The sequence below is a fragment of the Molothrus ater genome, chromosome 12 (assembly GCF_012460135.2).
Source record: "Molothrus ater isolate BHLD 08-10-18 breed brown headed cowbird chromosome 12, BPBGC_Mater_1.1, whole genome shotgun sequence".
In the NCBI taxonomy this organism is placed as follows: Eukaryota; Metazoa; Chordata; class Aves; order Passeriformes; family Icteridae; genus Molothrus; species Molothrus ater.
The window spans coordinates 20,369,186-20,393,012 of NC_050489.2; the positions used below are offsets into that span (position 1 = coordinate 20,369,186).

General features: G+C 43.1%; 1 protein-coding gene across 6 annotated transcripts in view; it reads left to right on the forward strand.

Annotated features, from left to right (window-relative positions):
* Positions 1-23,827, forward strand: part of NFAT5 (nuclear factor of activated T cells 5) — a 54,415-nt gene that overhangs the window by 6,364 nt on the left and 24,224 nt on the right. For 2 of the 6 annotated variants that reach the window (XM_036390626.2, XM_036390625.2), the window contains exons 2-3: positions 11,144-11,269; positions 21,994-22,552. In XM_036390626.2, the coding sequence (XP_036246519.1) occupies positions 11,144-11,269; positions 21,994-22,552 (685 nt within the window). Of the gene's footprint in view, positions 1-11,143; positions 11,270-21,469; positions 21,532-21,895; positions 22,553-23,827 lie in introns of those variants that run through there. The other 4 variants (XM_036390627.1, XM_036390628.1, XM_036390629.1 and 1 more) reach the window with 4 other exon arrangements.

A 23,827-nucleotide genomic window follows, 5' to 3' on the forward strand; every position in this document is an offset into this window, starting at 1 on the left:
GAGAGGTTTAAGAATGGTCCTAAAATGTTTCCAAATGTTGGCATTTCCATTCTTGTTCAGAAGAACTGACACTACCTGCAGTTGTTTCAGTCCCTCACTGTGTGGAGGCCTGATGGTTTTTGTGCATGTGGATTCACTCAGCAGGATTCAGTGAGTTTGGATAGGAGCACCACGGGGTGATTGGGGAATAATCAGCTGCAGGGTCCAGAGCTTCTGTTAACTGGCAGTTTTCTGCCTCTGCAGTGAGGATCCTGTAGTGTGGAGATGTGTAAATCCTTACCGTTTGGGGCAGAATAGGAGTATCTAGACTTCAGCTCAGTTCTTTTTTGACTCTTGATTTGCAAGAAATCCCACAGTCTGGTTGTGTATGTGGTGAAGAAAGACTTGTATGTCATTTAAAGTTTACTTTGTTTTCAGTATAGGAATGAGGAGGTCAGCTAATAGTTGAGTATGTTTTGTTTCTTAGGGAGTAAAAAAGGCAGCTTTCCTTGGAATGTGTATCCCTATTAAAGGAGATTTACTGAGGAATTTATAATTACAGTTTCTAATAGTCTTGGTTTTATCTCACAAGTAAATGATGCAGAGCCCAGGAATCTGATTTAGGTTAAAGTTCTGAAGAGAGTCAGATGTTCTGCTGGTGGGAGAGGATGTGGGTGAGTCTTGTGGAAGCAGTGCCAGCTTTCAGTCTCAGCCCTTGGGGCTGGCAGGAGCCTCTGGAGATCATGGAATTGGTGCTGGGACCATGCCCAGCAGGGTCTGACTGTCCTCACAGAGACTCCACAACCACCCTGGGCAACCTGAGCCAGTGCTTGGCTGTCCTCATGGATAAGATAATTCAGATGGAATTTAATGTGTTTTAATTGGTGCCCGTTGCCTCTTGTCTTGTCATGGGGTACTGGTGAGAGGAGCCTCTCTTGCCTCCTGTCAGGAATTTCCACACATGGATAAGATCCCCCCGAGCCTTCTCCATCTTTATTCCCCTGAGGAATCCCTTGCAGGTGCAGTAGTTGTCGCAGGTTTCCTGAGCGTGTTCCTCATAGGCCTGATGAGTCAGTCCCTTCAGAGCGTGAGAGGTGCCAGACTCAGCAGAGCTGTGTATTGAACATCACCTGTGGTTTGAAGAGCAGTGTTTATCACCAAACAGTAGAAGGCAAAGGGATGGAGGGAAGCACAGCCTCGTCTCAGTGTTGGTGATGATGGAAGGACATACCTGTTAATGGCAGCAAAGGCAGGGAGGCTCGAGGTGCTCAATGTCGTGTTGAGAGTTACTAGGACTGGTCAGGTCCCAGGTCTGTAATGAAATACTGAACCCAAGGGGTGCCCACAATGTGTTGGAAGTCTGCCAGAATGCTTTTTGTTCTTCACCTTAAATATTGTGGTACAGCCTCAAAAGAAAGAGTCTTGTGTCTTTCATTGCTACTGCTGCTTTTCTTGCTCACAGCAAATGTAAGAGATGACAAAAATAACCCCCTCAGAAAAAATGGTGCAAACCTGTACAGGCTGAGGAACGTTGTAAGACAGCAGTAAACTGTGGGTCAGGTGAATTCTGTGTGTCCCTGAATTCGGGTGGTGCGTTGTACCTAAGGAACTGCCTGATTGCCTCAGTTTCTGGTGAACTTTGATTTTTGAAACAGCACAGGTGCTTTAAAGGGGTTGATAAATAGCTATTACTGATGTTCTTTGATCGCTTGGTATTTGGGTTTCTTTAAACATTTCAAGGCCAGGTTGACGGGGCTTGGAGCAGCCTGGTCTAGTGAAAGGTGTCCCTGCCCATGGCACGGGTGGAGTGAGGTGAGCTTTAAGGTTCTTCCAAGTTCAGCCAGTCTGGGATTCTGTGATTGTGTTCATGAACCTACTCCTCTGTCAGCCTGCCTGCTGCTCTGCCTTGTCCACAGTGGTATTTTAGGTGTATTTTTATGTTCTTTGGTTTCTGTCTGGAGTTTGCTACCACATAGGATAGATGTCTCAGTAAGTCATTACTGGTCTGTTCCTTGAAGTGACAATTCCTAAATAATGTTGTTCTCTCATTCTGAGATGTGTAAAATTGGATGCAAACAAGATCCAGGATTTATACTGCCTGTCTACATTTATAAAAGTCCTCTTTGAGCTGTGAATGGGGATGACTGAAACACAGCCAGGAAAGCTTTATTTGATATTTGGATGAATGCCATAAATAGAATTCAGCTAACACATGCCTTTGTCAGTTGTTGAAATTCAACTTTAAAAGGATTAATTTCTCAACTCTACCCTGCTGTGCAGAATCCTGAATATTGAGATTAGCAAATTTTCTGAAGGTTGATGGGATATAGTGCAGGAGCTGGTTACGAATTGCTTGCAAAATTACCTATTTAATACTGCCATTTTTGATAGTAATAGTTGTCCTTTAGAAAAATACAGGAAACCACTTTTAGCTTAAATTTTTATTTCTAAGTACAAGAAATAATGATATTGTGGAAATGTTCAAGGCTGGGTTGGATGGGACTTGAAACAACCTGGACTAGTGGAAGATATCCATGTCCATGGCAGGAGGTTGGAATGAGATGGGCTTTAAGGTCACTTCCCACCCAAACCAACCTGGGATTCTGTGATATTAGTGTTGTGATCAAGTGTTAATGACTTTATCATTAATTATCTATTACTGGTCATCTTTCTCTGAGACAGCTTTTCAGAGCACTCCCCTCTCTCTGTCACTAACACATTAGAATGTGCATTTCAGGGAGTAGCAGCATTTGCAGGCAAGATTTGAATTTTAGTGCCCAGTGCTCCGTCATCCACACGGAGCACTCGGATCCCCTGGGCACTGTGCAGAGTGGAGCTGCACCAACATCAGCTCTTTAATCCTGAAGGTTTCTAGCCCAGGCAGCACCATGGCCTCTGCCTTTCCCTCCACGCGCCTGAAGCCTGTTGATTTAGGGTTTGCTGCTTTTGTCTGAAGCCAGGGGGAACTGGAAGGAAGATTTTCTGTTTGGCTGTGTAAAACATCCTTGTATACACTGCAGTTTCTTTGAAAACCTGCCACTGTTGCTGTAGCAGCAATCCAGCCCTGCCAGGGCTGACAATAACAGGAGTGCTGGCGGGAGGACCTGCTTGCAGTCTTTCCCTGCTCCACCATCACAGATACGCTGAGGGTGCTGTGGCACAGAGAGGGAGCAGTGCTCTGCAGTTCATTTCCTCTGTCAGGACAGCATGGCAAGTCTGGTGACAGACTGCATCTGACAGCTGTGTGGAAATCCATGGGCAGCGTTGGGCAATTAGGAAGAACGTGCTAATTAGTCTTTGTGTATTTTAGGTTGGATGATGCATTTTTGAGTCCTTTGTTTAATTGTATTGAGACATACTCAAAAATATGAAATAAAATCAATGTTTTAGTAAGTGTAACCTGGTGGATTTGGGACTGCAATAAGACAGATAGGACGGGGAGTCTTGTGAGTTATGATCTTACTACAACTCAGCTTCAACTCTTGCAAAAATAGGAGTGATTAGACCAGTAACTGTAAAATATTTTAGAGTGTCTGTTCTCCTCCTGCTCAGCCTCACTGCCTATGGGCTGCTTCTTTCTCTCTGGCTTATGCCACGCAGTTATGCCACAGAATGTCACGAGTGTCACAGAATCCTAGGATGGTTTGGGGGGCAAGGGACCTTAAAACTCGTCCTGTTCCACTCCTGCCATGGCAGGGACCCCTTCTGCTGTCCCAGGCTGCTCCCAGCCCTGTCCAGCCTGGCCTTGGGCACTGCCAGGGATCCAGGGGCAGCCACAGCTGCTCTGGGCACCCTGTGCTGGAACCTCCCCAGCCTCGCAGGGAAGCATTTCTTCCCAATGTTCCATCCAAATCTCTATCTCTGTGGTTCACTGGGACTCGGTAGTTCTGTGTTAACACTTGGTCTTGGTGTTCTTAAAGATTTTTCCCAACCTTAGTGATTCTGTGATTGTTTCAACAGTTGCTGTATTTTATTTATTCTATGTATGCTCAAGCAGGGTCCTTCATTTTGCTCTCTATGAAACCTAAACCTGTTTTCAGGACTGTTTGTCTTGTTTTCCCTGCTGCCAAGCTCATGATGTTAAATCAGTGAAGTTGCAAAGGTATTAGGAAATGCAGGAGTGTGATAGTCTGTAATATGTCCTAAATCCTCTTTTGACAGATACAGTACAAAAGCTGATTTACTCTTTGTTGCGTGTTCTTTCCGTCTTCCAAATATTTTTTCTTGTAACTTTATAATATAAAAATCTCTGCTGTCCCTTAAGCAGAGCTGCCATGGCCTGCAGTTGTCATGGGTGATTCTCACTTCTGCAAGTGAGAGTTTGGATCACCTAAGGAGTACTCAGAAAAACCAACCAAACAAAGAAAAAGGAAAAAGCCCAAACCTCAACAACAACAAACTGTCTGCAGTGAAGTAGGAAGTGCTTTAGTGGTCACTGATCTGTCTGGGCTGTGCCTGTCTCAGTCTGTTTCTCTTCTGGTTTATGCACTGAGCTTTGTCCCTCTCCTAGTTTCCTTTCTCAGACTCTCAGAGCTTCCTCTGTTGAGCTTCTTACTGGATCCTTGTTATCCTTCTTTGGCTTCCATCCACGCCGTCCCTGTGCCGGGTCCCTGTGCCAGCCGTGTTATCGGCATTGCTGTCTCAATGCCTAAAACATTCCATGGGCTGGGACAGATCCCTGTCACCCCTGTCAGGGTTATGGGTGTGCTGTCTCAGCGCAGCTGGAGGAACAGCTGGAGTTTTGTCTGCTCACTCAAATTCTAAATACAACACTGAAGCTGTATTTCCACTGCAGGAGTTACTCCTGTGGGTCCTGAGGTCGCTTCTCCCAGTTTAGCCTTGAGGAAGGGAGAGCAGCCCTACTGTGAGATGTGAACTCTCTCTAGTGGGGTGGTCCAAGTCTTCTGAAATGTATCCGGAATTCTCTTGTGGTGTTGGGAAGAAATTCTTCCCTGTGAGGCTGGGGAGACCCTGGCACAGGTTGCCCAGAGGATCCCTGGCAGTGTCCAAGGCCAGGTTGGTCGGGGCTTGGAACAGTCTGGGGTAGCAGAAGGGGTCCCTGCCCGTGGCTGGGGGTTTAATGAGATGTACATTAAGATCTCTTCCCACCCAAGCCATTCCAGGATTCTGTGATTCTCTGAATTCTGTGTTGTAATTACCAAACTTACTCAGTCAGTGCTGTTCCTGGGGTCTGCAGGAAAACCTGTTTATCTTGGGGAGAAGAGCCAGAGGGTTCCCAGCTGGCTCTTACAGGCTCTTCCTGATGGGCAAAGTAATCTTCAAAGTCTTCCCACACTCTTTTGTGTACAGAAAAATCCCTGAGGGCCATGTGATACGAATGTCTTTTAACAAAGTGAAGCTTTGATTAGATTTTGGCTATTTAGAGCTCCCCCATTTCCTCATCGTTCTCTAAAAACTCTGTGAACTAAGATATTGTGGTGGAATCAGTGGCCTCCAATAAGCTCAACCACTATGCTGTGGTTATGGATGCTGAAATTCTGAGTAGAACTGAACTTCAGGATAAACAGATAAACCAACCACAAGGTCTTCTGGCAGAGGCCTGGATTTTTTTAGGCCTAGAGTAGATTCTGGTTTTAGAATCCCTTACCCACAAAAGTTTCTGAAGTATGTTAAGTCACACATATTGTTTCATTAAAATGCAGCAGTCTTTGGAGTGAGGAGTGACAATCTGACAATTGGAGCCTTGGTAACACAGGTTTAGCCCAAAACTGTGTCTTAGATTAGCATCCTAGGGCCTTTATATGTGTGCGGGTGCTCTGACGCTGAATTTGCATCCCTGTTGGGGGGTGAGGTGGAATATGGATACTGTTGATTTTCCTTTGCAGTTAACTTGCTGAGCACGAGTGCTCACTTCACTTCATTGACCTCCCCTGTGTAGCAAAGGCTACTTGCTACTTCATGATTTCTAATTGTTTTTTAATCTCAGTTCCATATAAACAACTCTCGGCCTGTTTGCTTGCTTGTTTTTTGATCAGCTTAGTGAACATCATTAGAAGAGATTTCTGCTCCGATGCCACCAACTGATTAGAGGAGGACACCAAGGTTTTGTCTAATCTCTGGTGTGACTGTCATGTGCTGCAGCAAGGAAATGGCTTTGGAAGGAGCAGCCAAATCTGTGCGGGTATTAAACCATGTTGAGGAGAGGAGTATCAGTGGGGATCAAATGGGCGGCCATTCAGTGCAGGGAGCTTATTAAAGGCAGGGATTAACTTGGCTGCTGTTCATGAGGTCATGGAAGTGGTAAGGGATTTCCAGGATGTACCTTTCCTTAAAGGCAAAAAATGTCAGCAGCAGTGGAAAATGCCCCATCTGTGCTGCTAGTGCCCATAATTCAGGCGGTTCTCATCTTCTCCCATGTATTAATCTTGCTCTCCACATGATTTCTGTGGAGCAGGAAACCTGTCAGTACCTGTTAGTCCTGGGATTGAAGGGATGCTGCTGCAGGAGCCCCTGGCATTACAGGGGGTGAAGTCCCAGGAGCAGATCTCAGTGGTGGGACAGACAGTGGTGGGACAGATCTCCTCTCTGGGGGAGAGCTGGATTCCAGCAGCCTCCGCAAGGCTGGGGCTGGGAACAGCCTGGAGAAGTGCTGCTGGAGCTGGAGCATTAGTGATGGCCTCACTTGCCTGAGGCACAGCAAACTTCTCTGTCAGGTTTGTGACTTGGCTTCCAGCTGTGGCAGGTCCAGGTACCATGGCTTAGCTTTTGATATGGAGAAGCAAAGCTTAGGGGTATCTTTTCTGTATGTAAAGAAAATTCCATGATGTTTAAAGTGTTTGGGGGTCCTGGCAAAGTGAGGATGTCTGCATTCCTCGTGAATGAGCTGCTGTTGTTTTAAACATTGGAACTGGGTATTCTCTGCTCTTTTCCTTGCCTCTATGCTCCCAGCATCGCTGGGTGCTGAGTTACAGGTAGCAGCAATTTGGTCAACCAACCAGAAGGATCTCAATTCAATCTGTGTCGCAGGAGTTTGAGGACAGAGAGGTTCTGTAACACCCTGAGCCAGTACTAGCACAGCACAAGATAACAGAGCACTAAGTTCTAGAAATCACAGTTTTTATTCTGTGCAGCTGAAGTGTCTGTGTAGGTGCAGCCAGAGAGCCATGGAGGATTCATGGCCCAGAAGAAGAAGGGAATACCTACTCTTGGGCAAAGCAGAGCTTTTATGGGCCATGTCCAAGCTCCTCAGGGAATCTTGGAGTTGTCTCAGCATTCCCACACAGGAAGCAGGTGTGTTATGTTCTCTTTGCTCCTGTAAGCTTAATTGCTCTGTTCCTAAGAATAAAGTGTAAATGGTTAGGTTGCGTGCAGAAATCCAAAATCATTCCTAGGAAAGGACAACTGTGTATGTGCACTGAGGGGAAATCAGTAAAACAGGAGGTCAAGGACCTTGTAGAATGTGGTTTGCCATCACAATCCACCAGCCCTTTGCACTCCTGCCGCAGCATCACCACATCAGTTTCTCATGCTGGTTTTTGTACCTTCTCAGCATTATTTTTCCTGAATCTTTCCAAGGCCTCTCCTCTCCCCTTCGAAGACAGAGATCCTGTCAGCAGCTGCTGGGGCTGATCCAGGTCCGTGTTGACCCAGGGATGTATTTTGTGTGGACTGGTGGTCATGTGTCCAGCCCTGCCACAGACACCTTTTGTGCAGTTGTTTTAACTTGAAATGACCCAATTCCAGAGAATCCTGGAATGCTTTGGGTTGAAAGGGACCTTAAAGCCCATCCAGTGCCACCCTGCCATGGCAGGGACACCTCCCACTGTCCCAGGCTGCTCCAAACCCCAATGTCCAGCCTGGCCTTGGGCACTGCAGGGATCCAGGGGCAGCCCCAGCTGCTCTGGGCACCTGTGCCAGGGCCTGCCCACCCTCCCAGTGAAAAACTCCCTCCTAAAATTTTTGATTATTTTTTATTGATATATAAATTCAGAATGTTGTGTGCAGGTTCAAGTAGTGCACAATAAAATCTTCTCTTTCCCGATTCCAAGTGCTGTGTTGTTGGATCTTGATCCCATGTTTGCTGTGGTTCTGGTCCATATTAACCATGTGAAATAGAATTTTCTGGACTCTCAGTACAACTGGCAGGAAGATCAAAGTTCCAAGCAGCTGATCTCAGATGAGAGATTATAAAGGCAGGATAATCGGATAAAGGGCAGTTGAAGAAATTTGACACTTAAAATACTTTTTCTAAATCTGCCTGTCCCTGTGTGTCCTTGCTCTTGGGAGGAGAATTTGTGAAGCTGGGCTTGTCTAGGCGAGATATTTTGAGGCAAGATAAGAGATTTGGAAGTTTACTGTAGATAATGTCTAATAACTGATTAACAGGTGAGGATTTGTGTTGGGAAATGAGTGTGTGGGACTTCTGGCTGTTCACTAGTGTTTGGTTATCTGGTTTGCTGTGTTATCTTGTTTATATGTCATAATAACACCAATCCTGAAACACATGTTCCTTGCTTCCTGTAGGGAGAGAGAGAAAATGTGTTTAAATGTTGGGTATAAATGGAGCTACTTCCAGGAAAAAAACCCTAGAAACTTGGGATCAACCAGTGTATTCATTAAAGGCATTGGAATCAGCAATAAATTAAAGGACGCTTAGTGCTGTCAGACAGCTTAAACTTCCTCACTGATTCAGTGCTGGCTGCTGGGAGCAGGAATTCTGTCTACACTTTTTTTCTCGCTAATTATGTAGAAACACGTAATGATGCTGAAATGCTATTTTTGCCTCTAAATGTAATACTGCATTTCTGCAGCAGCCTTTCCCTTTAGTGGGTGTTTTCTGCATGAATCAACGTAAAATTCTAGCAGGAAATGTAATGTTCTCAGTATTGGTGAGTGCACACAGGTGTAGGACGTGGTGATGGAGAGGGGCTGAGCAGTAGCTTCAGCTCTTAGGACAGTGTGAGGCTTGGGGGGAGCTGTATCCTCTGGGGAGGAATTAGTTTCCTTGCAGCAACTCTCATGTTTCTGGAATTTGTCAGTTTTTGCTTTAATGCTATTTATAGTTCAGCATATATAAACATTGGCCTGTGTTTAGGTGAAAACACAAAGTTTCATTTGAAGTCTGATGTGTGTAGAGTAGGTTTGTGGCAGCAAGGGTTCTTAAAGGTACCCAGGCACTTGGGGTTCCTCTGGAAAGTGCTGAACTGCAGTTCAGTAATGGTGTGTTTTAGACTGTGAAGCTGCGTCTGATGCAAGAAAAGCCAGGAGAGTTGTTTTTCTTCTGAAAGCTTGGATTTGACCATCACCTTGTGCCGTGAGTTCATAGATTCACAGGATGGTTTGGAAGGGATTGGAAGGTAACACTTGTTCTCACTTTTGCTCCTGTTGTACTACAAGGAGCAGCTGCATTTGCTTTTCCTCAGAGATGAGTGAGAGGTTTGTACAAGCCCTTGTAGATGAGCACCAGCCTTTACTCCAGCTGGCACTGGCACTTCTACCTGCAGCAGGACAGGAGAGTCACAGGCAGATGTTCAGGGCTGCTGCTGCTCAAAATGTTGAGTGAGGGGCTCCAAAATGAGGGATTGCAGCAGTGTGTGTCTGCAGGTAAATACAGAGACTTTATATTTCATGTGTAAGTTGAATATATACACACACTTCCATTCCTTTCTCCTCAAGAAATCCTCTGAGAGGAGTGAATTGTCATCATCATCTGTCATGACTCATAATATATTCAGAGTTGACTACAAAAACTCCTTTCCAAACCCCAAGTTCTTGGGTAATTGAGAGCTTGTCTCTTTGGGCTGATTTTTGGGGATTTTTTTGTTTAGGAAATTTATTTTTGATTCTCCAATGTGGCGAAGGTTCTGTGAAGCCTTTTGCTTTAGAGTTATGCTTACATCCAAGACTCCCACAGGATAATTTTTTCTCAGGGAGCACATGATTTTTGCAGTAATCCACAAGCAGCACAATTCTAATCTTTGTGAGTAATTCCAACAATATGATAAAGAGGGAGAGAAGGAAAAGCCAGCATTAGAACTGAAGCACATTCCCAAAGATCACAAGACCATTAAGAGCAAATCTTTAATTTCATGCTTCATTGATAAAGACCAAGTTACTTGAAATATGGTCTAAAATGTGACACCCAGCCTCTCTCCTGAAACCCCTGGTGAGCACACCTAAGGCTGCAGGTGTACAGGAGGCTGGAGTTACCTTGAGAGCTGGAAATAGGTGAGGATGGAGCAAACTCTTAGAGGGAACCTTAGGAGGTCTCCTGGGTGACACACAAGGAGGAAGAGAGATCAAACCCACGGGATTAATGCAGCACAGGGAGGACATGGAGCTGTTGGAGCAAGCCCAGAGGAGGGCGTTGATCCCAGGGCTGGAGCCCCTTGGCTCTGGAGCCAGGCTGGGACAGCTGGGGATGTTCCCCTGGAGAAGAGAAGGCCCAGGGGAGATCTTAGAGCCCCTTCTGGCACCTAAAGAGGCTCCAGGAGTGCTGGAGAGGGACTGGGACAAGGCATGGAGGGACAGGACACAGGGAATGGCTCCCACTGCCACAGAGCAGGGATGGATGGATATTGGGAAGGAATCCTTCCCTGGGAGGGTGGGCAGGCCCTGGCACAGGGTGCCCAGAGCAGCTGGGGCTGCCCCTGGATCCCTGGCAGTGTCCAAGGCCAGGCTGGACTGGGGCTGGGAGCAGCCTGGGACTGCTGGAAGGTGTCCCTGCCATGGCAGGGGTGGCACTGGATGGGCTTTAAGGTCCCTTGCCCCCCAAATCCAGTCTGTGATTCTAAGACTCCATAGGATGTTGTTAGAGTGATGGTGCCAAATTAGGCTTTTTTCCCTTAGGAAGTCAGTTGCACAGTTGGAGTTCTGGAAACAGGTTTGTCTCAGATTCTCACGTGATGTGCTGCCCTCAGCCCCTCGTTCTGGATGAGAACAGTTTCTCTGGAAGTTCATGAATTATTTCTTTGTTTGAACAAGTTTGTGTCCTTTGTTTCAGTCTTCAGAATGTGCATCTTAATGTTTGTTTGTTTTCTGAAATAACTTTCTTCCATGCTGTTATTTCCAAGCACTTACTGTGACTTTGCCCAAAGGTTCTGAAAGGGTTGGGTTATAGTTCATATCTTTTAGGCAAGAACATTATTTCTTTTCTTGTGTAGGACACGGGTGACATTTTGATCAAGTTCTCTTTGTTCCACAGAATCTGTCTATGACCTTCTCCCAAAGGAGCTGCAGTTACCACCTTCCAGAGAAACATCCATAGCATCCATGAGCCAAACAAGCGGTGGTGAGGCCGGTTCGCCGCCTCCAGCTGTAGTTGCTGCTGGTAAGGACTCTCCTTTATTCTGGTGTTTTCTCAAGGTTTGTGACGTTCTGGCCAACATGAACAGTGCTGGCAAAGTTCTGAGTGTAAAAAAGAGCTTGTGGAGAAGTAGCAGAGTTCATTCTAGGAGAATGTAGGTGGTGTAGTTCAGCTGGGCCATCAAAAGTGTCAGGTATTTTATGTTGAGGTTGCTGTGTTTCATACAGGCATCTCCATGAGCAATAAATCAGCTGTTCCTCTATTCTGCTATGCCACACAGGCAATTAACTCCTAGAATGCACTCTGTCTTCCAAGGGAATAAATCCCTGTTTGGAACTAAGGCGGAATACTGACTGACAAAGCCAGTGGATTCTAGTTAGGATAAAAATGGAATGGGAGATGACATTTTGGGCCATGAAGCTTTTACCAAAATGTTAGGAAGAAGAAAAGGTCATGTTTTCCATTGGGCCCTGAGGAAGTGTAGTATTTAAACTCCTTTCACGCACATCTCTAGTGTGGTGTGGTAAAAGATCCTCAAATACATGAGGTTATAATGTAGCTGTCATCAGCTGGTAGTCTAAATGACCAGTGTAGTTATTTTTCTAATTGACAACATATAAAAAAGAGGCATGACCTTTTAATCTGCATCAATTTCTTATTCCCAGCCATGTTCTAGACTTTAAAGACTCTCACTGATCTTCATTAAACAGAAAAAAGTGAGGATCTAGGGGCAGAGCTTTGATTTGGGAGATCAGCCTCAGTGCTGGCTTTCATCTGGGATTCTTGTCAGTAACTTGTATATATTAGTACACATCTGTGCAATGGGAAATAAAGATAATTTTGCCCATTATAGATGTGTCTCCCTCAGTGGATAAGGGTTTTTTTCATAATTTGATCCCTGTTTTTTTTTTACAAGGTCATGTTCCAGTTTCCTAATTGGCATTAAATTTTTGCTTGAGAAAAAAATGGCTATAGGGTGAGAATTCAGATAGCTGCATTATTCCTGTTTCTCCCTCTCCAAGTTCATATGCATTAAATGTTTGTGTGAGAACGTTTCCCAGATTTGCATGGTCCTGGCATCCTGATCAGAACCTGAAGTGGTTGTAGGTTTGTCAGAGAAACTTTACAGCACTGCTCACCATTCATGTTTTGCCAGACCTCTCCTGAGAACCTGTGGATTTAACTGTGCACAGTGGAACTTGGTCTTTGAAAGAATTTGATGCTTTTATTATATCAAAAGGATTTGATGTTTTTATATCACTAAAAAAATAATTTGAGCATCTGTTTCTAAAGTCAAGGTGCTTAATGATGGGTTTGGTTCATAGACAGCAGCAACCAAATCTTGTAGAAACTTGTATCCTCAAAACAACTGAACAAAACCAGCCCACAAACCCTGTTACACTCTAAATCCACAGACAGGCCTGAACTGCTAATTAATTCTGTACCTAACAGAAAAGACTTAAACTTGAATGGAACTAAAAGTCTGTTGCCTCCAGGTATTTGGCATCTGCCAACAGCCAGTCCAGATCCTTTAAAAAACCTGAGATGCATTCATTAGGTGTGTTCGGGTTAAACTGCAGCACGAGTTTCTGGAATGAAAAACTTTGAAAAATAAATATTGAGGCTTCTTGTTAAAATTGAAAGAACACCTGATCATTCACATATCAACACTGTTCAATGTCAGAGACCACAGAGGTCACAAAGACTGAGCTGATACCAAGTTGAGGGCTAGGATTGTTCAGTGTGGAGAAGAGAAGGGTCCAGGGTGACCTTAGAGCTCTTCCAGTGCCCAAAGGGGCTCCAGGAGAGGGACTTGGGACAAGGACCTGGAGTGAGAGTTGTTAAAAATTCTGTTTAAACTGTCCCACCCAACCAGACAAAACCCCAAAAGAGGAGCAGAGACCTGTGTTGTTTCCATTGCTGGTTTGAACGTGGCACATCCTGTGTTCTTTCTGTAGCTGTGCCCGCTTGGTAGAGAAAAGGGTGGTTTCCTATTTTCTGTAATTATTGTGGGATTTCTGCAGCATCTTTGAGAATTCCACCACACTTTCAGTCTGTTACCCTGCCTTGAGTATTAACGAGAGGTCTGGCTGGGGTTTCTTTACAGGAAAATTATCCTGGGCTTTGTGCAAACCAGGTGCTTATACAGGGAACCACACATGCATTTTATACTTACATTTCAAAAGATTAATATTGACTATCATTTGCATACATCAAATATTTAATAGCAGGCTGTAGGCAGATTTTTGGGGAGCTGATGCTGTACAGGAGCAGGGTAAGGAGGAAGGACTGGCAACCTCTTGTTCTGTATGTGAAATTTTTCCCTTTTTTTGTGTCAGTCTTTCTATTTTTTTTTTTTTTGGTCTGGTCTTGCCTTAAAACCTCCTTTTTTAGGAATGAGGGGGAAATGATAGTTCAGTCTGCATAAGGCTGTATGTAATCGCATTTACTCTTGTTTTTAAAAGGAAGGGCTAATTTGAACATTTGGCCACACCATGTAGAATTCCCCTACAGATCTGATTACTCTGGATAATGAGAGGATTCTGTGACAGGGATTGATCCAAAGCGTTCAGAGCTTTTCCCTACTCTAGTAGTTCACACAGCTTGTTCTCTGCTTCCTGAAATGCAAAGTAAGGCAATATTTGTCTGAAATTCAGCTTACTCAAGGTTTTTTTGTCACCTTGCTGTGGGGTTTTGTCCCATATAAATTATATTGTAGGTTGGAAATACTGCTGCAGTTAACTCCTGGTTTTTTTGGAGGAGCAGGATAGGCTGGTTTTAGCAGTGATGACCTCACAGTGACAGACTTCTAGTTCTTCTTCCATTTGGAAATTTATTTTATGACTTACAGAACAGTTGTAAGAGTATGAAAATGGAATGTTGCTGATTGGATTTTCCTTAATTTGTTAATAAATGTGTATCTCCTATTCATTAATCCAGACATAAGAGGCATTACCCACTGAATACCAGACAAGTGTGATTTCATAGAACTCTGGGATTTTGAGCTGCTATCTCAAGCTTCTAATTCTGTACTTCTTCTGGGAAACAGAAGGGAGGGAACAGATCTGTTTTTACCCTTGGAAACCATTCTCTGTGCTTGCTACTTGAATTCCAGTGGCTTTGTTCAGGAGACAGGAAAAGGAGGATTTTGCCTGGTGCAGCACCATAAACACATTAAATATGAATCATCTTCAGACTCTGGAAATGCATGAGGGTGTCATGCTGAGAAATGTCATTGTGTGCTCTGCCTGGAGATTTTACATGAAATAAATGAGCCTGAAGCTTTCCCAGTGCTCCTGCCAGTGTTTGAGCTCCACTTGCTCCACTCGAGTCTCTCCTCAGTTGGTTCTAAAAGCCTGAACAATTTTTTGGTGTTGATGAAGGCACCTTGAGCCTTAAAATGCTTAAAATTCACTCTGCCAATTTAAGTCCTTCCTCAAAGGAGTCTTTCCAGCTTGTAGGTAGCACATGGTTCTTGTCTTTGGGGGATGATCTGGGGTATTTTCAGCCATATTCTTTAAATGAGTGTTGCTTTTTCATCTTTTATCTCCAGTGCCAGGAATGCTCGACCCTTCTGAACCCCAGTGAACTGTTACAGAAACTCACTTCCCTTCTCACCATCCCTTGTTCTTCCTGCAGCAGAACTTGGAATGAGATGCTTCATCTTGTTGATGATCTCTCAAGCTGCTTTCCATTTCCCACAGAGGCAAATATATATATATATATATATATATATATTTCCATATTTTTGCATTGCTGTCCGGTTTCCAGTTCTTAGTCTCCACTGAATTCTCCAGAGTGGTGTTCTTGCAGCAGCAGAAGGGGAACAGGTTTTGTGCTACTGAAGTGTATTTACTGATCTCTTCTTTTGCATTCTCCATACTGGGATACAGTAAATCTGTGATGTAGTGAAGTCTTCTGGCTCCCAAGCACCTGTGATTACATCCTAGGAAAATAGTAGGTAAATGATGAGACTTTATCTTTTTGTGATCAATTTTATGTTTTTTTAAATATTTATTTATAATTAAAGGGATAATCTACTTGCCCAAACAGATGTAATCAGCTTTTTTTGATTGGAGTTGTAACTGAAGTGTTGCCCTAAGCATCTTTGGTTATTTTAATTATCAAAATACAGTCTTTGATTTGGAATTGCTGCTTTAGAGGCATGGATAAAGATACCTGCACTGCCTGTAGGGTAGATATTGGGTGCTAAGGGGTCATGTTTTCTGCTGCCAAAATAAAGCTTTTTCATCCTTCTCCAATGGAAGATTCTGATGAAGCCTCAAAATGGAGATGGGTTTGTTTTGGTTTGGTTTTCCCTGAGTGGCTTCTCAGGCCTCTTCATTTGTATTTTTACAGAAAATATTTTGTTCAGTTATCATCCTTCCTGGTGTCATTAGTCAGTTTTTCCTGTTGATACAGAAATAATTACCAGACATTTCAAAGGGGATCTCAGTGCTGTCCCCAGTTCTCTTATCCTGGGCTTACGATTGTAAACAAATGAGCAGAAAAAAAGATTCTTCTTTGTAGTTGGTCCCCGATGCCTGTAAAAGCTTCCATTTCTTTGTAGGCTTTTCCCTTCCTCTTCCCAGCACCCTCGCAGCTGGAAGTGCCTTCCTGTCATTTCCAGGAGGATCTTGCAGGGATTTCTGTCTGCAGCCTGCTCTCTGCAGTCACCAGGCAGATCCTTCTTCCTTACACAGAGAGCTTCAGGCAGACCCTAAGGCTCGTTCAGAGCTCACCCTCCTGCTGCTGTACTTGGCTTCAAGTGTTCCTGCTGGAAACACGGCCCAAAGGAGCCGTGCTGGAGCCCAGCCTAGACAGGCCAGGCTGTGATGGGGGTCAGCTCAGCTTGGTTCCTTCATCATCCCAGAGGGTCTTCTGGCGAGGCAACATTGCTGGGAAATGCCAGAGATAAAGATTTTTCTTACTGTTTCCATTTTATTGAAACATTTTAGGTGTGTTCTCTCTAAATCGAGTTGGAATATTCCAGTTGTACGGAGTCAGGTGTGTGCTGAGGGCCTTCCTGCTCCATGAGCTTCCACATTCGTATTGGTGTTCATGTCTAGTTCATATCTTTTTCCTAAATCGTATGCTTTCAGTCTTTATGAATTTCACATCTAGTTCCCATCTTTTTTCTAAATTTATTTTCAATCTTCATGGATTTCATGCAGTTATTACACCCAATTTTCTAGAACTGCTCAATCAAACAAACAGTTTCATCATTCTGTGAGGTTTTCTTTTTACGGTAATTTCTTGCATTAAATGGCTGCTGTTATTAGATCAGAAAGACTTGAGAACTACTTTGTGGGAGGAGAATTCCCTGTTCCCTAAGGAATAATGGAAAACCAAGGCCATGAGTGGTGAGAACAATCCTATTGTGCCACTGCTTGGGCACCTTCTTCTGTAGCAGCATCGTGAAGGCCAAGAGCAGTTCGTGACTTATTAGGAAAAACCCACCCCTGTGTCTGAAAGATAAAATTGTCTGTTTCTTGAATTGAGGTGTTCTTGGCCAAGTCCACTGATCCTGACAGCTCCTGCAGGGAGCTGGGGAGGTGCTGAGGGGTGGCAGGCAGGGCTTGGAGAGAGCAGCTGCGGGTCCCAGAGTTCTGCTTGCTTGGAATCAGCCCTCACACTGAGTGGGAAGGATCTGAGATCCATGGAATTGGTGTGTGTGAGCCACTAACAAAAGTCCTCCTTAGATACCTAAACTTGAGTGTTAATTGAATAATGGGAGTCATAACAAAACCATTGATTGATGTATTTACCCAAAGTATAATAATACACTGCTTGGGTCAGCATGGGAATGTAAAGGGGAATTTACACTGTTGGGCTTAATGTAAATTAAATTAACCTACCTATCTTGAATCTGAGTGTGTTTAATAACTGGTGAATTGGATTGCTTTATGATATTTGCTGGGATGCTAGTTTTTTTCTCTATTAATACACTTAACTTGCATTCTAGCTTCGCCATTCAGAGACAGGCATCGAGTGGTGGGTTGTGTGACAGTGTCTGTCAATAGTGAAGACAAATAGTGCCAGAGACACTTAACCCATCCAATCTCACCCAGGGTATAGGTCGGTCTTGTTTTCAGACTTCTTCATAAGTCTCTTTTCTTTCTTTCTTTTTTTTTTTTTTTAATTTTTTTAAATTTTTTTTTTTGTTTATTTCTGAATAGTGGATTGATACTGATTTGAAACTAAACTTTTTGGAAAAGTTTTTGACATGACATCAGTAATACAAGAAGAAGAAAAGTAGAACCCCAAGTTTGGCATGTGAGGTGTTGAAAGCAGGTTTGCAGCCACTTTGTAAGTTCTGGGTTTTACCTTTGAAACCTTTGACAACACAAAGGTTGATGGTGGAAATTCTGCAGTTTCCTTCTGGGTCTGTCCTGAAATTGTTCTTCTGTGTCCAGGGGTTCAAATAAACCAATTGACACTTACCAAGGACATTACATGTTAGATACATTTAATCAAAGTTATACTTCACATGTTAAGCTTATGCATCACTTAATCCTCACCCTGTGGGTGAGTTTTCATTTTTGACACTTGTTTTGTGAAGAGAACATAGAGGATACCCTGGAATGCAGGGGAAGTTCAGAAAAAAAAATTAATTCTTTAATGGCTTTTTGCTTGTCCTGGCTGTCCATGCACAGGTGACTGGAAAACTTGTGAAACCAAAAATATCTTCAGTTTATTTGTCTTTATAATCTTAAGATTTCCAGTCTGGGAAATGACTTGCTTTTGCAATTAAAAAGCAAAGTCATCAGGACACTGTTTCTGTTTGAGGACTTGGTAATCCTTGTTGTATTTAATTAAGGGTATTTGAAAAGAGTGAACAAGGATTTCAGGATTGGCTCCACAGAGGTGTTACCTAAAAAGACTCCCTTAATGCCAAGTAGTGATTTTTTTTCTCTCTCCTGCCTTTCCAAATCTTTTTTTTTAGAGGCTGAATGCCTTGTTTGATTTCACAGGAGAATAGGATATAGAAAATATGTCATTGCCTTGGTTGCTAATGCAGGAGGTAATAAATTTTCTTTGGTTTTTTGGTACTGAAAAGAAAAAGGCTGCCCTGGTTTGCTCACAGGGCCACTCTTTGCTGTGTGCTCCCTTACTTTTAGTCCTTGTGCTGGACTGATTGGTACAATTCTGCCTCTTTTAGAGGAGAAGAACTTGTAGCACAGGCAACAAAATCTGAATTACTTCTTCCAACTCCCTTTGAGGTTACGGTGATGGCAGTGAAGAGCTTCAGGAGGTTTAGTTTCAACAGTGATCACAGTTGCTGTAATGTGGAATATTCTTTTCTCTTGTTTTTTTATTTAAAAAATGAGAAAAAAACCCCACCTTGTGATGCTGATGCACATTTAATTTCTATTCCTGAGGCTGCACACTTGCCATGATAAGCTCTGTTCAGTGTCACTGCTCTGAAAGCAAGTTTGATTTTGAGACTGTTACATGAAATATATTCAGTCTTCTATTTCAAAATGTACCTACTCTCTTAAAAATACCTATGTGTATTTGTCATTGCACGCACTGTTAAATTGCAAACCATGAGCCACCTGTGCCCGTGCCCATTAATCTGTGTCTAAAGAAAGTAAAATAAAAGGAGTGCTCAAAGCTGGGGAAGGTGTGTGTATGCTCTCACCTTGTAAAGCAACACAGGCTAAGTTCAAATTACTGAATTACCTGTTTTCCAAAATGCAGCATGTTCATCTAAGAAATCTCTTTTGGTGTCAGATACGAATGTCACTGGCTTTGGAATAAAATGATGGACCCAAACGGGAGCCATGTAAAGCACTGTTTATTCATTGCAGTAACGTGGGGAATTCTTATTTGATTGACCCAGTTTATTTATTAGTTCAAAGGAAAATGAGTTGGCTCAAGGCCTGCATACTCTGAGAAAACACAGATTTCACTGTTTCTTAGTATTTTCATAACTTAAAATGTTACTATTTTTTCTAATTTATGCCTCCAAAAGTTTTTAAATCTGTGTATTTGACTGTTCCAATACAGCCAGTTTATTCAATTTGCTGTAATATTTATCATACTTTATGTATGGATAGTAATGGCATTAATTTGTTCTATAAGGCTAAAGAGAGGTTTTCTTGCCATTACTGTTGAATTTGGGTTTATTCCAAAATCTAATCTCACCATTGCACAGGGCATGTCTGGTAAATGGAGGAGAGCGTAACCAATTTATAATGAACAATGTTTATTTACTTTTTAAAAGTATAAAGCCCACATACACGTATTTATACATATAAGTGCTTTTTAACTTCTAGAAAAAGAAGGGAAGAGAAATTGTTTTGGAGAGCAATAATGATAATATTGCAATAATGATAATATTTCACAATGCTGCACCCTAAAACAGCACTACCATCACCAGCTCTTTTAGCTTTGTGCTGAAAAGCATTTGGTTCAGTGATATATTTATTTTTTTCCCTAGGAAAGTGAGGGAAAGGTGCAGGTTTTGCATTCCTGGCCAGGAGATGCACTGAAGCCCCAGCTGAGCCCAGTGCTTGGTGTCTGCGGCCCCCGCAGAGCTGAGCCTGGAGTGTCCAAGGTTTCCTTACACTCCCAGGATTGGTGGGATTGTGTAAATGTGATACTAATCTGTTGGAGGAGGAGTCCTGCAGTCGAAGCCCTGCTGCCTGTTCCATGTGTGTAAAGATTCCATGGCTGAGTCCCTGTCCCTGCCTCGGGCTCTGCCCTGAACTCATTTCTGCCTTTCCAGCCCCAGCCCTGCAGCTCCTGTGCTCCAGGGGTCCCTGGCCACACTTCTGCTTCTCTGGAGGTATCAATGGTGGATGGAAACCAATCCTCTTTACCAAAACAAACATCCCAAATAGCGACGGGCTGTCTCAACTCAAAGTGGCTGCAAATCAGCTCCTAAATATTGTCACTGAAATGAATTCCTAGATTTGATAGTTCTTGCCAATCCTATAAATGTTTTTGAAAGAAGCATTGAATTAATGCATGATATAGAAAGGAGAAATTTGCCTTTAAATTGGAATGCAAAGTGACTGAATTCTCCAATTTCAGCCACTGTATTTGCCAAAGAACAAGCTGGAAAATGGAACTGGTATCATTCAGCTGCTCCTGGTTCACTGGGAGGCTCAGGGAAGGCAGAGTAGTTTATTGACAAACTGTAATGACCTCTAAATTTGACAGTCTGGAGTGGTGTAAGTTTGCTTTTACATTCATTTAGCACAGGAAAGCTGTAGGAAGCAGTAATGGTTTAAAAACTCTTTATTGTCAGTCATTGATACTCCCAGTAATTCCCAGTATAGGCAAGTTGGTTGAGTTTTACTGTTAATTAAATGTATGTATCATGACTGAACATGCTTCATTCTGTTACTTTTAAATATCTAAAACTGCACAGACTAGCCCAGCAGTCTCTAAATATTTTAATTAGACTTGAGAGACTATTGTAATATTTTGGATTTTTAAAAAATCCCAAGCAGCAAAAAGGAAAACGTTGTGTTCCTCTTAGTAACAGAGATTACCTGTATGACAGCAGGAAGTAGCTGAACAAACATATTGTATTATTATGTATATATTTAATGTACAATTTGTTTCCAAAATTAGGTTATTTCAGTGCTTCTGGTTTATCAGGTGTGGGTGGCAGTGCAGAAATAGAGAAAACAGGGTCTCCCCACAGAAAGCTAAAATCTGACTATAAAATTCAGTTATTCCTCAGTGAGCTACAGCTGATTGAAATAAATACAAATATTTGAATGGCCTGCTTCCTCTGGGATATTTAACTTACATATGCCATTGATTTGTCCATTAAAATTCTTCAGTGGTGTTCTCCAGAAATCTTCAGGGGTTTGGTGTAATAATTTTCATGTTTCTAAACCAAATTGAGCTCTGGGACCTCTGCAGAAGTTGTAGTCACAGTGTTGGAAATCTCCTGTTTAATGTGAATTTTTCAGAGGTCTGTCCCAAGCCGTCTCTGTGGAAGGGACCAATTAAGTCTGAGAGAAATTGGTCCCAGTGACTGAAGAAGTCAAATTACAGAAATTCCCAGTCCTTGGACCAGCGTGTCTCCAACACTGATACTCATCCCTATTTTGAACCTTCAAAATCAACAGCTCGCTCATAGTGACTGATACCAGTTCCATTTTGCCTACCAACTCAGTTGATTTTATATTTTATTTCTCATTTATGATGGAATAATCAGCAGCTCTTTTTCTCATTTATTTTCTCATATTTTTATTCCAGGATTTGCCTCTGAAGCAGGGAGTGTCTGCATTAAAAATGACCTGTAGTTCTCTGCTTCATAGGTTAGAAACTTATTTTAATATTTTGTGGCTAAGCACAGTCCCATCTTTTTCAAAAACAAAAAATTAAAAATTTCCAACAATAAATTGTTTAATTGGCATTGAATGTGGATTATAAGCACTTTGCTTTGGGGCTATTTTAGACGAAATGGCTTCTACACCAATAATTAGTCCAGCTGAGGCAATGAAAGCTCTGTTTACTCGCAGCCATTTGTATGAATTAACGTTAAGTCATTAAAAAAAATTTGATTACAGTGGATCGTGCTAAGACTCATTTGGACATTTCCAAAGCATTGGCCAGGCTGTGTTGCTTTAAGCACTTCCATTCCAAAACTGAACCAAATTCCAAACATTTCTTGGGGGAAAGCAATCGGTTCCTAAATCACCTTGATCTCACTGGGACTGCTATAGCCAGCGCACGCCCCGCCACGGGTCCTGTATTTACTTGTGAATTGTACACCGCAGATGCTTCTTCAGCTCCCTCCTCTTCCTCCATGGGCGGTGCTTGCAGCTCCTTTACCACCTCTTCCAGCCCTACCATTTACTCTACCTCAGTCACCGACAGCAAGGCTATGCAAGTGGAGAGCTGCTCCGCGGCCGTGGGGGTAAGTAGCCGAGGGGTAAGTGAGCAGCAGCTTCCCGGTACCGCAGCCCCGCCGCCGGCGGCCACGCCGAAGCGCCACACTGTCCTCTACATCTCGCCACCTCCCGAGGACTTGCTGGACAACAGCCGGATGTCCTGCCAGGATGAGGGCTGTGGATTGGAGTCAGAGCAGAGCTGCAGTATGTGGATGGAGGATTCACCCTCCAACTTCAGTAACATGAGTACCAGTTCCTACAATGATAACACTGAGGTGCCACGTAAATCGCGCAAGCGCAACCCAAAGCAGAGGCCAGGGATCAAACGCCGAGATTGCGAAGAGTCCAACATGGATATCTTTGATGCCGACAGTGCCAAAGCGCCTCACTATGTCCTTTCTCAGCTCAGCACGGACAGCAAAAGCAACTCAAAAGCAGGAAATGGGTTGGTATCTGCTTTTTTTTTTAATTTTTTTTTTAAAGAAAAAACATTCTATCTCCATATGTAAACCCAAACTAATAAAAGCACCCCCATGCCCTGGCAAATGTTCTGCTTAGGTTCTCACATAAACCCCTCCGTTCTCTGCTGTCCCTGTCATGTCCTAGACCAGGATAAGTTCTTCCTGCCCCCAGAAATTGTGGCTGCACCTGGATCCCTGGGAATATCCAAGGCCAGGTTGGACAGTAGGGCTTGGAGCAACCTGGGATAGTGGAAGTTGTCCCTGCCCATGGCAGAAGGTGGAACTGGATCTCTTGAAGGTCCCTTTCAACACAAACCACTCCATGATTCTGTGATAAGTTCTCATTAGACTTGTTAATCTTTATTTAGAAGATAAAGCTAAACTCTCCTGCAGCAATTAAATGCAGCGTTGATGAGCTCATCTGTTCTTTAAGTGAAATTCCCTAAAGGCCACACAATTCCATTTATAAAATGGCAATGAAAATGTATTTAAAAAGAAAGGCAGAGTGGAGTTGGTGCACCCTGAATGTGTTTTTGCAGGGTTTTATGTGAGGATTTCAGTCTGTACACTTCACCTGCTGCTCTATTTGTCAAATAGAGATAGGGATGGGAGTAGAAGCTAATGGTTAATGTCTCATTAGGATTTCTCATCATTTAAATTATCACTTGCTTTACTTTTTTATGAAATGTTAAGACAATATGGTGAACCAGTTTTTGGTTTTTCCATGTGAATTCACTTCTGTATTTGATTTTTTCAGAAATAAATCTCTAATGCTGTTTCTCTCTGTGCTTCTGGGTCGTGTGCGTGTGTCTGCGTGGGCACGCCTGGGTGGTGGCCCCTCATCTCCCACTTCACACTGTTCACTAAATGCATTCCAGTAGCTGCTCAAAGAGGACAATTCCATCAGTTTGCAAGAGTGTGTTGATGCATTTCTTTTTTTATTTTATTTTTTAACTTGTTGCTTCTTTAGTACCTTTAAAGCGGTCAAATGGATAGATTTGGCTCTTTTATTTTGGGCTTTTTTGGGGGCAGGGGTGCATTTTGGTTTCACTTTTATGTCTGTGCTTGCAGTACGTTCTGACGTTCATCACAGCAACGATGAATATTAAAATTTGACTGATGGCAAAGATGATGAACTTCTCATATCCCAAAGGGAAAGAGCCTGGAGTCTGTATTCCCAGGGTCAGTGCAGTTCCATACTTAAAATTTCACTCTGAAAAGCAGTTCTGAGAACATGTCCTGAGTGTGCTGCTGCTTTC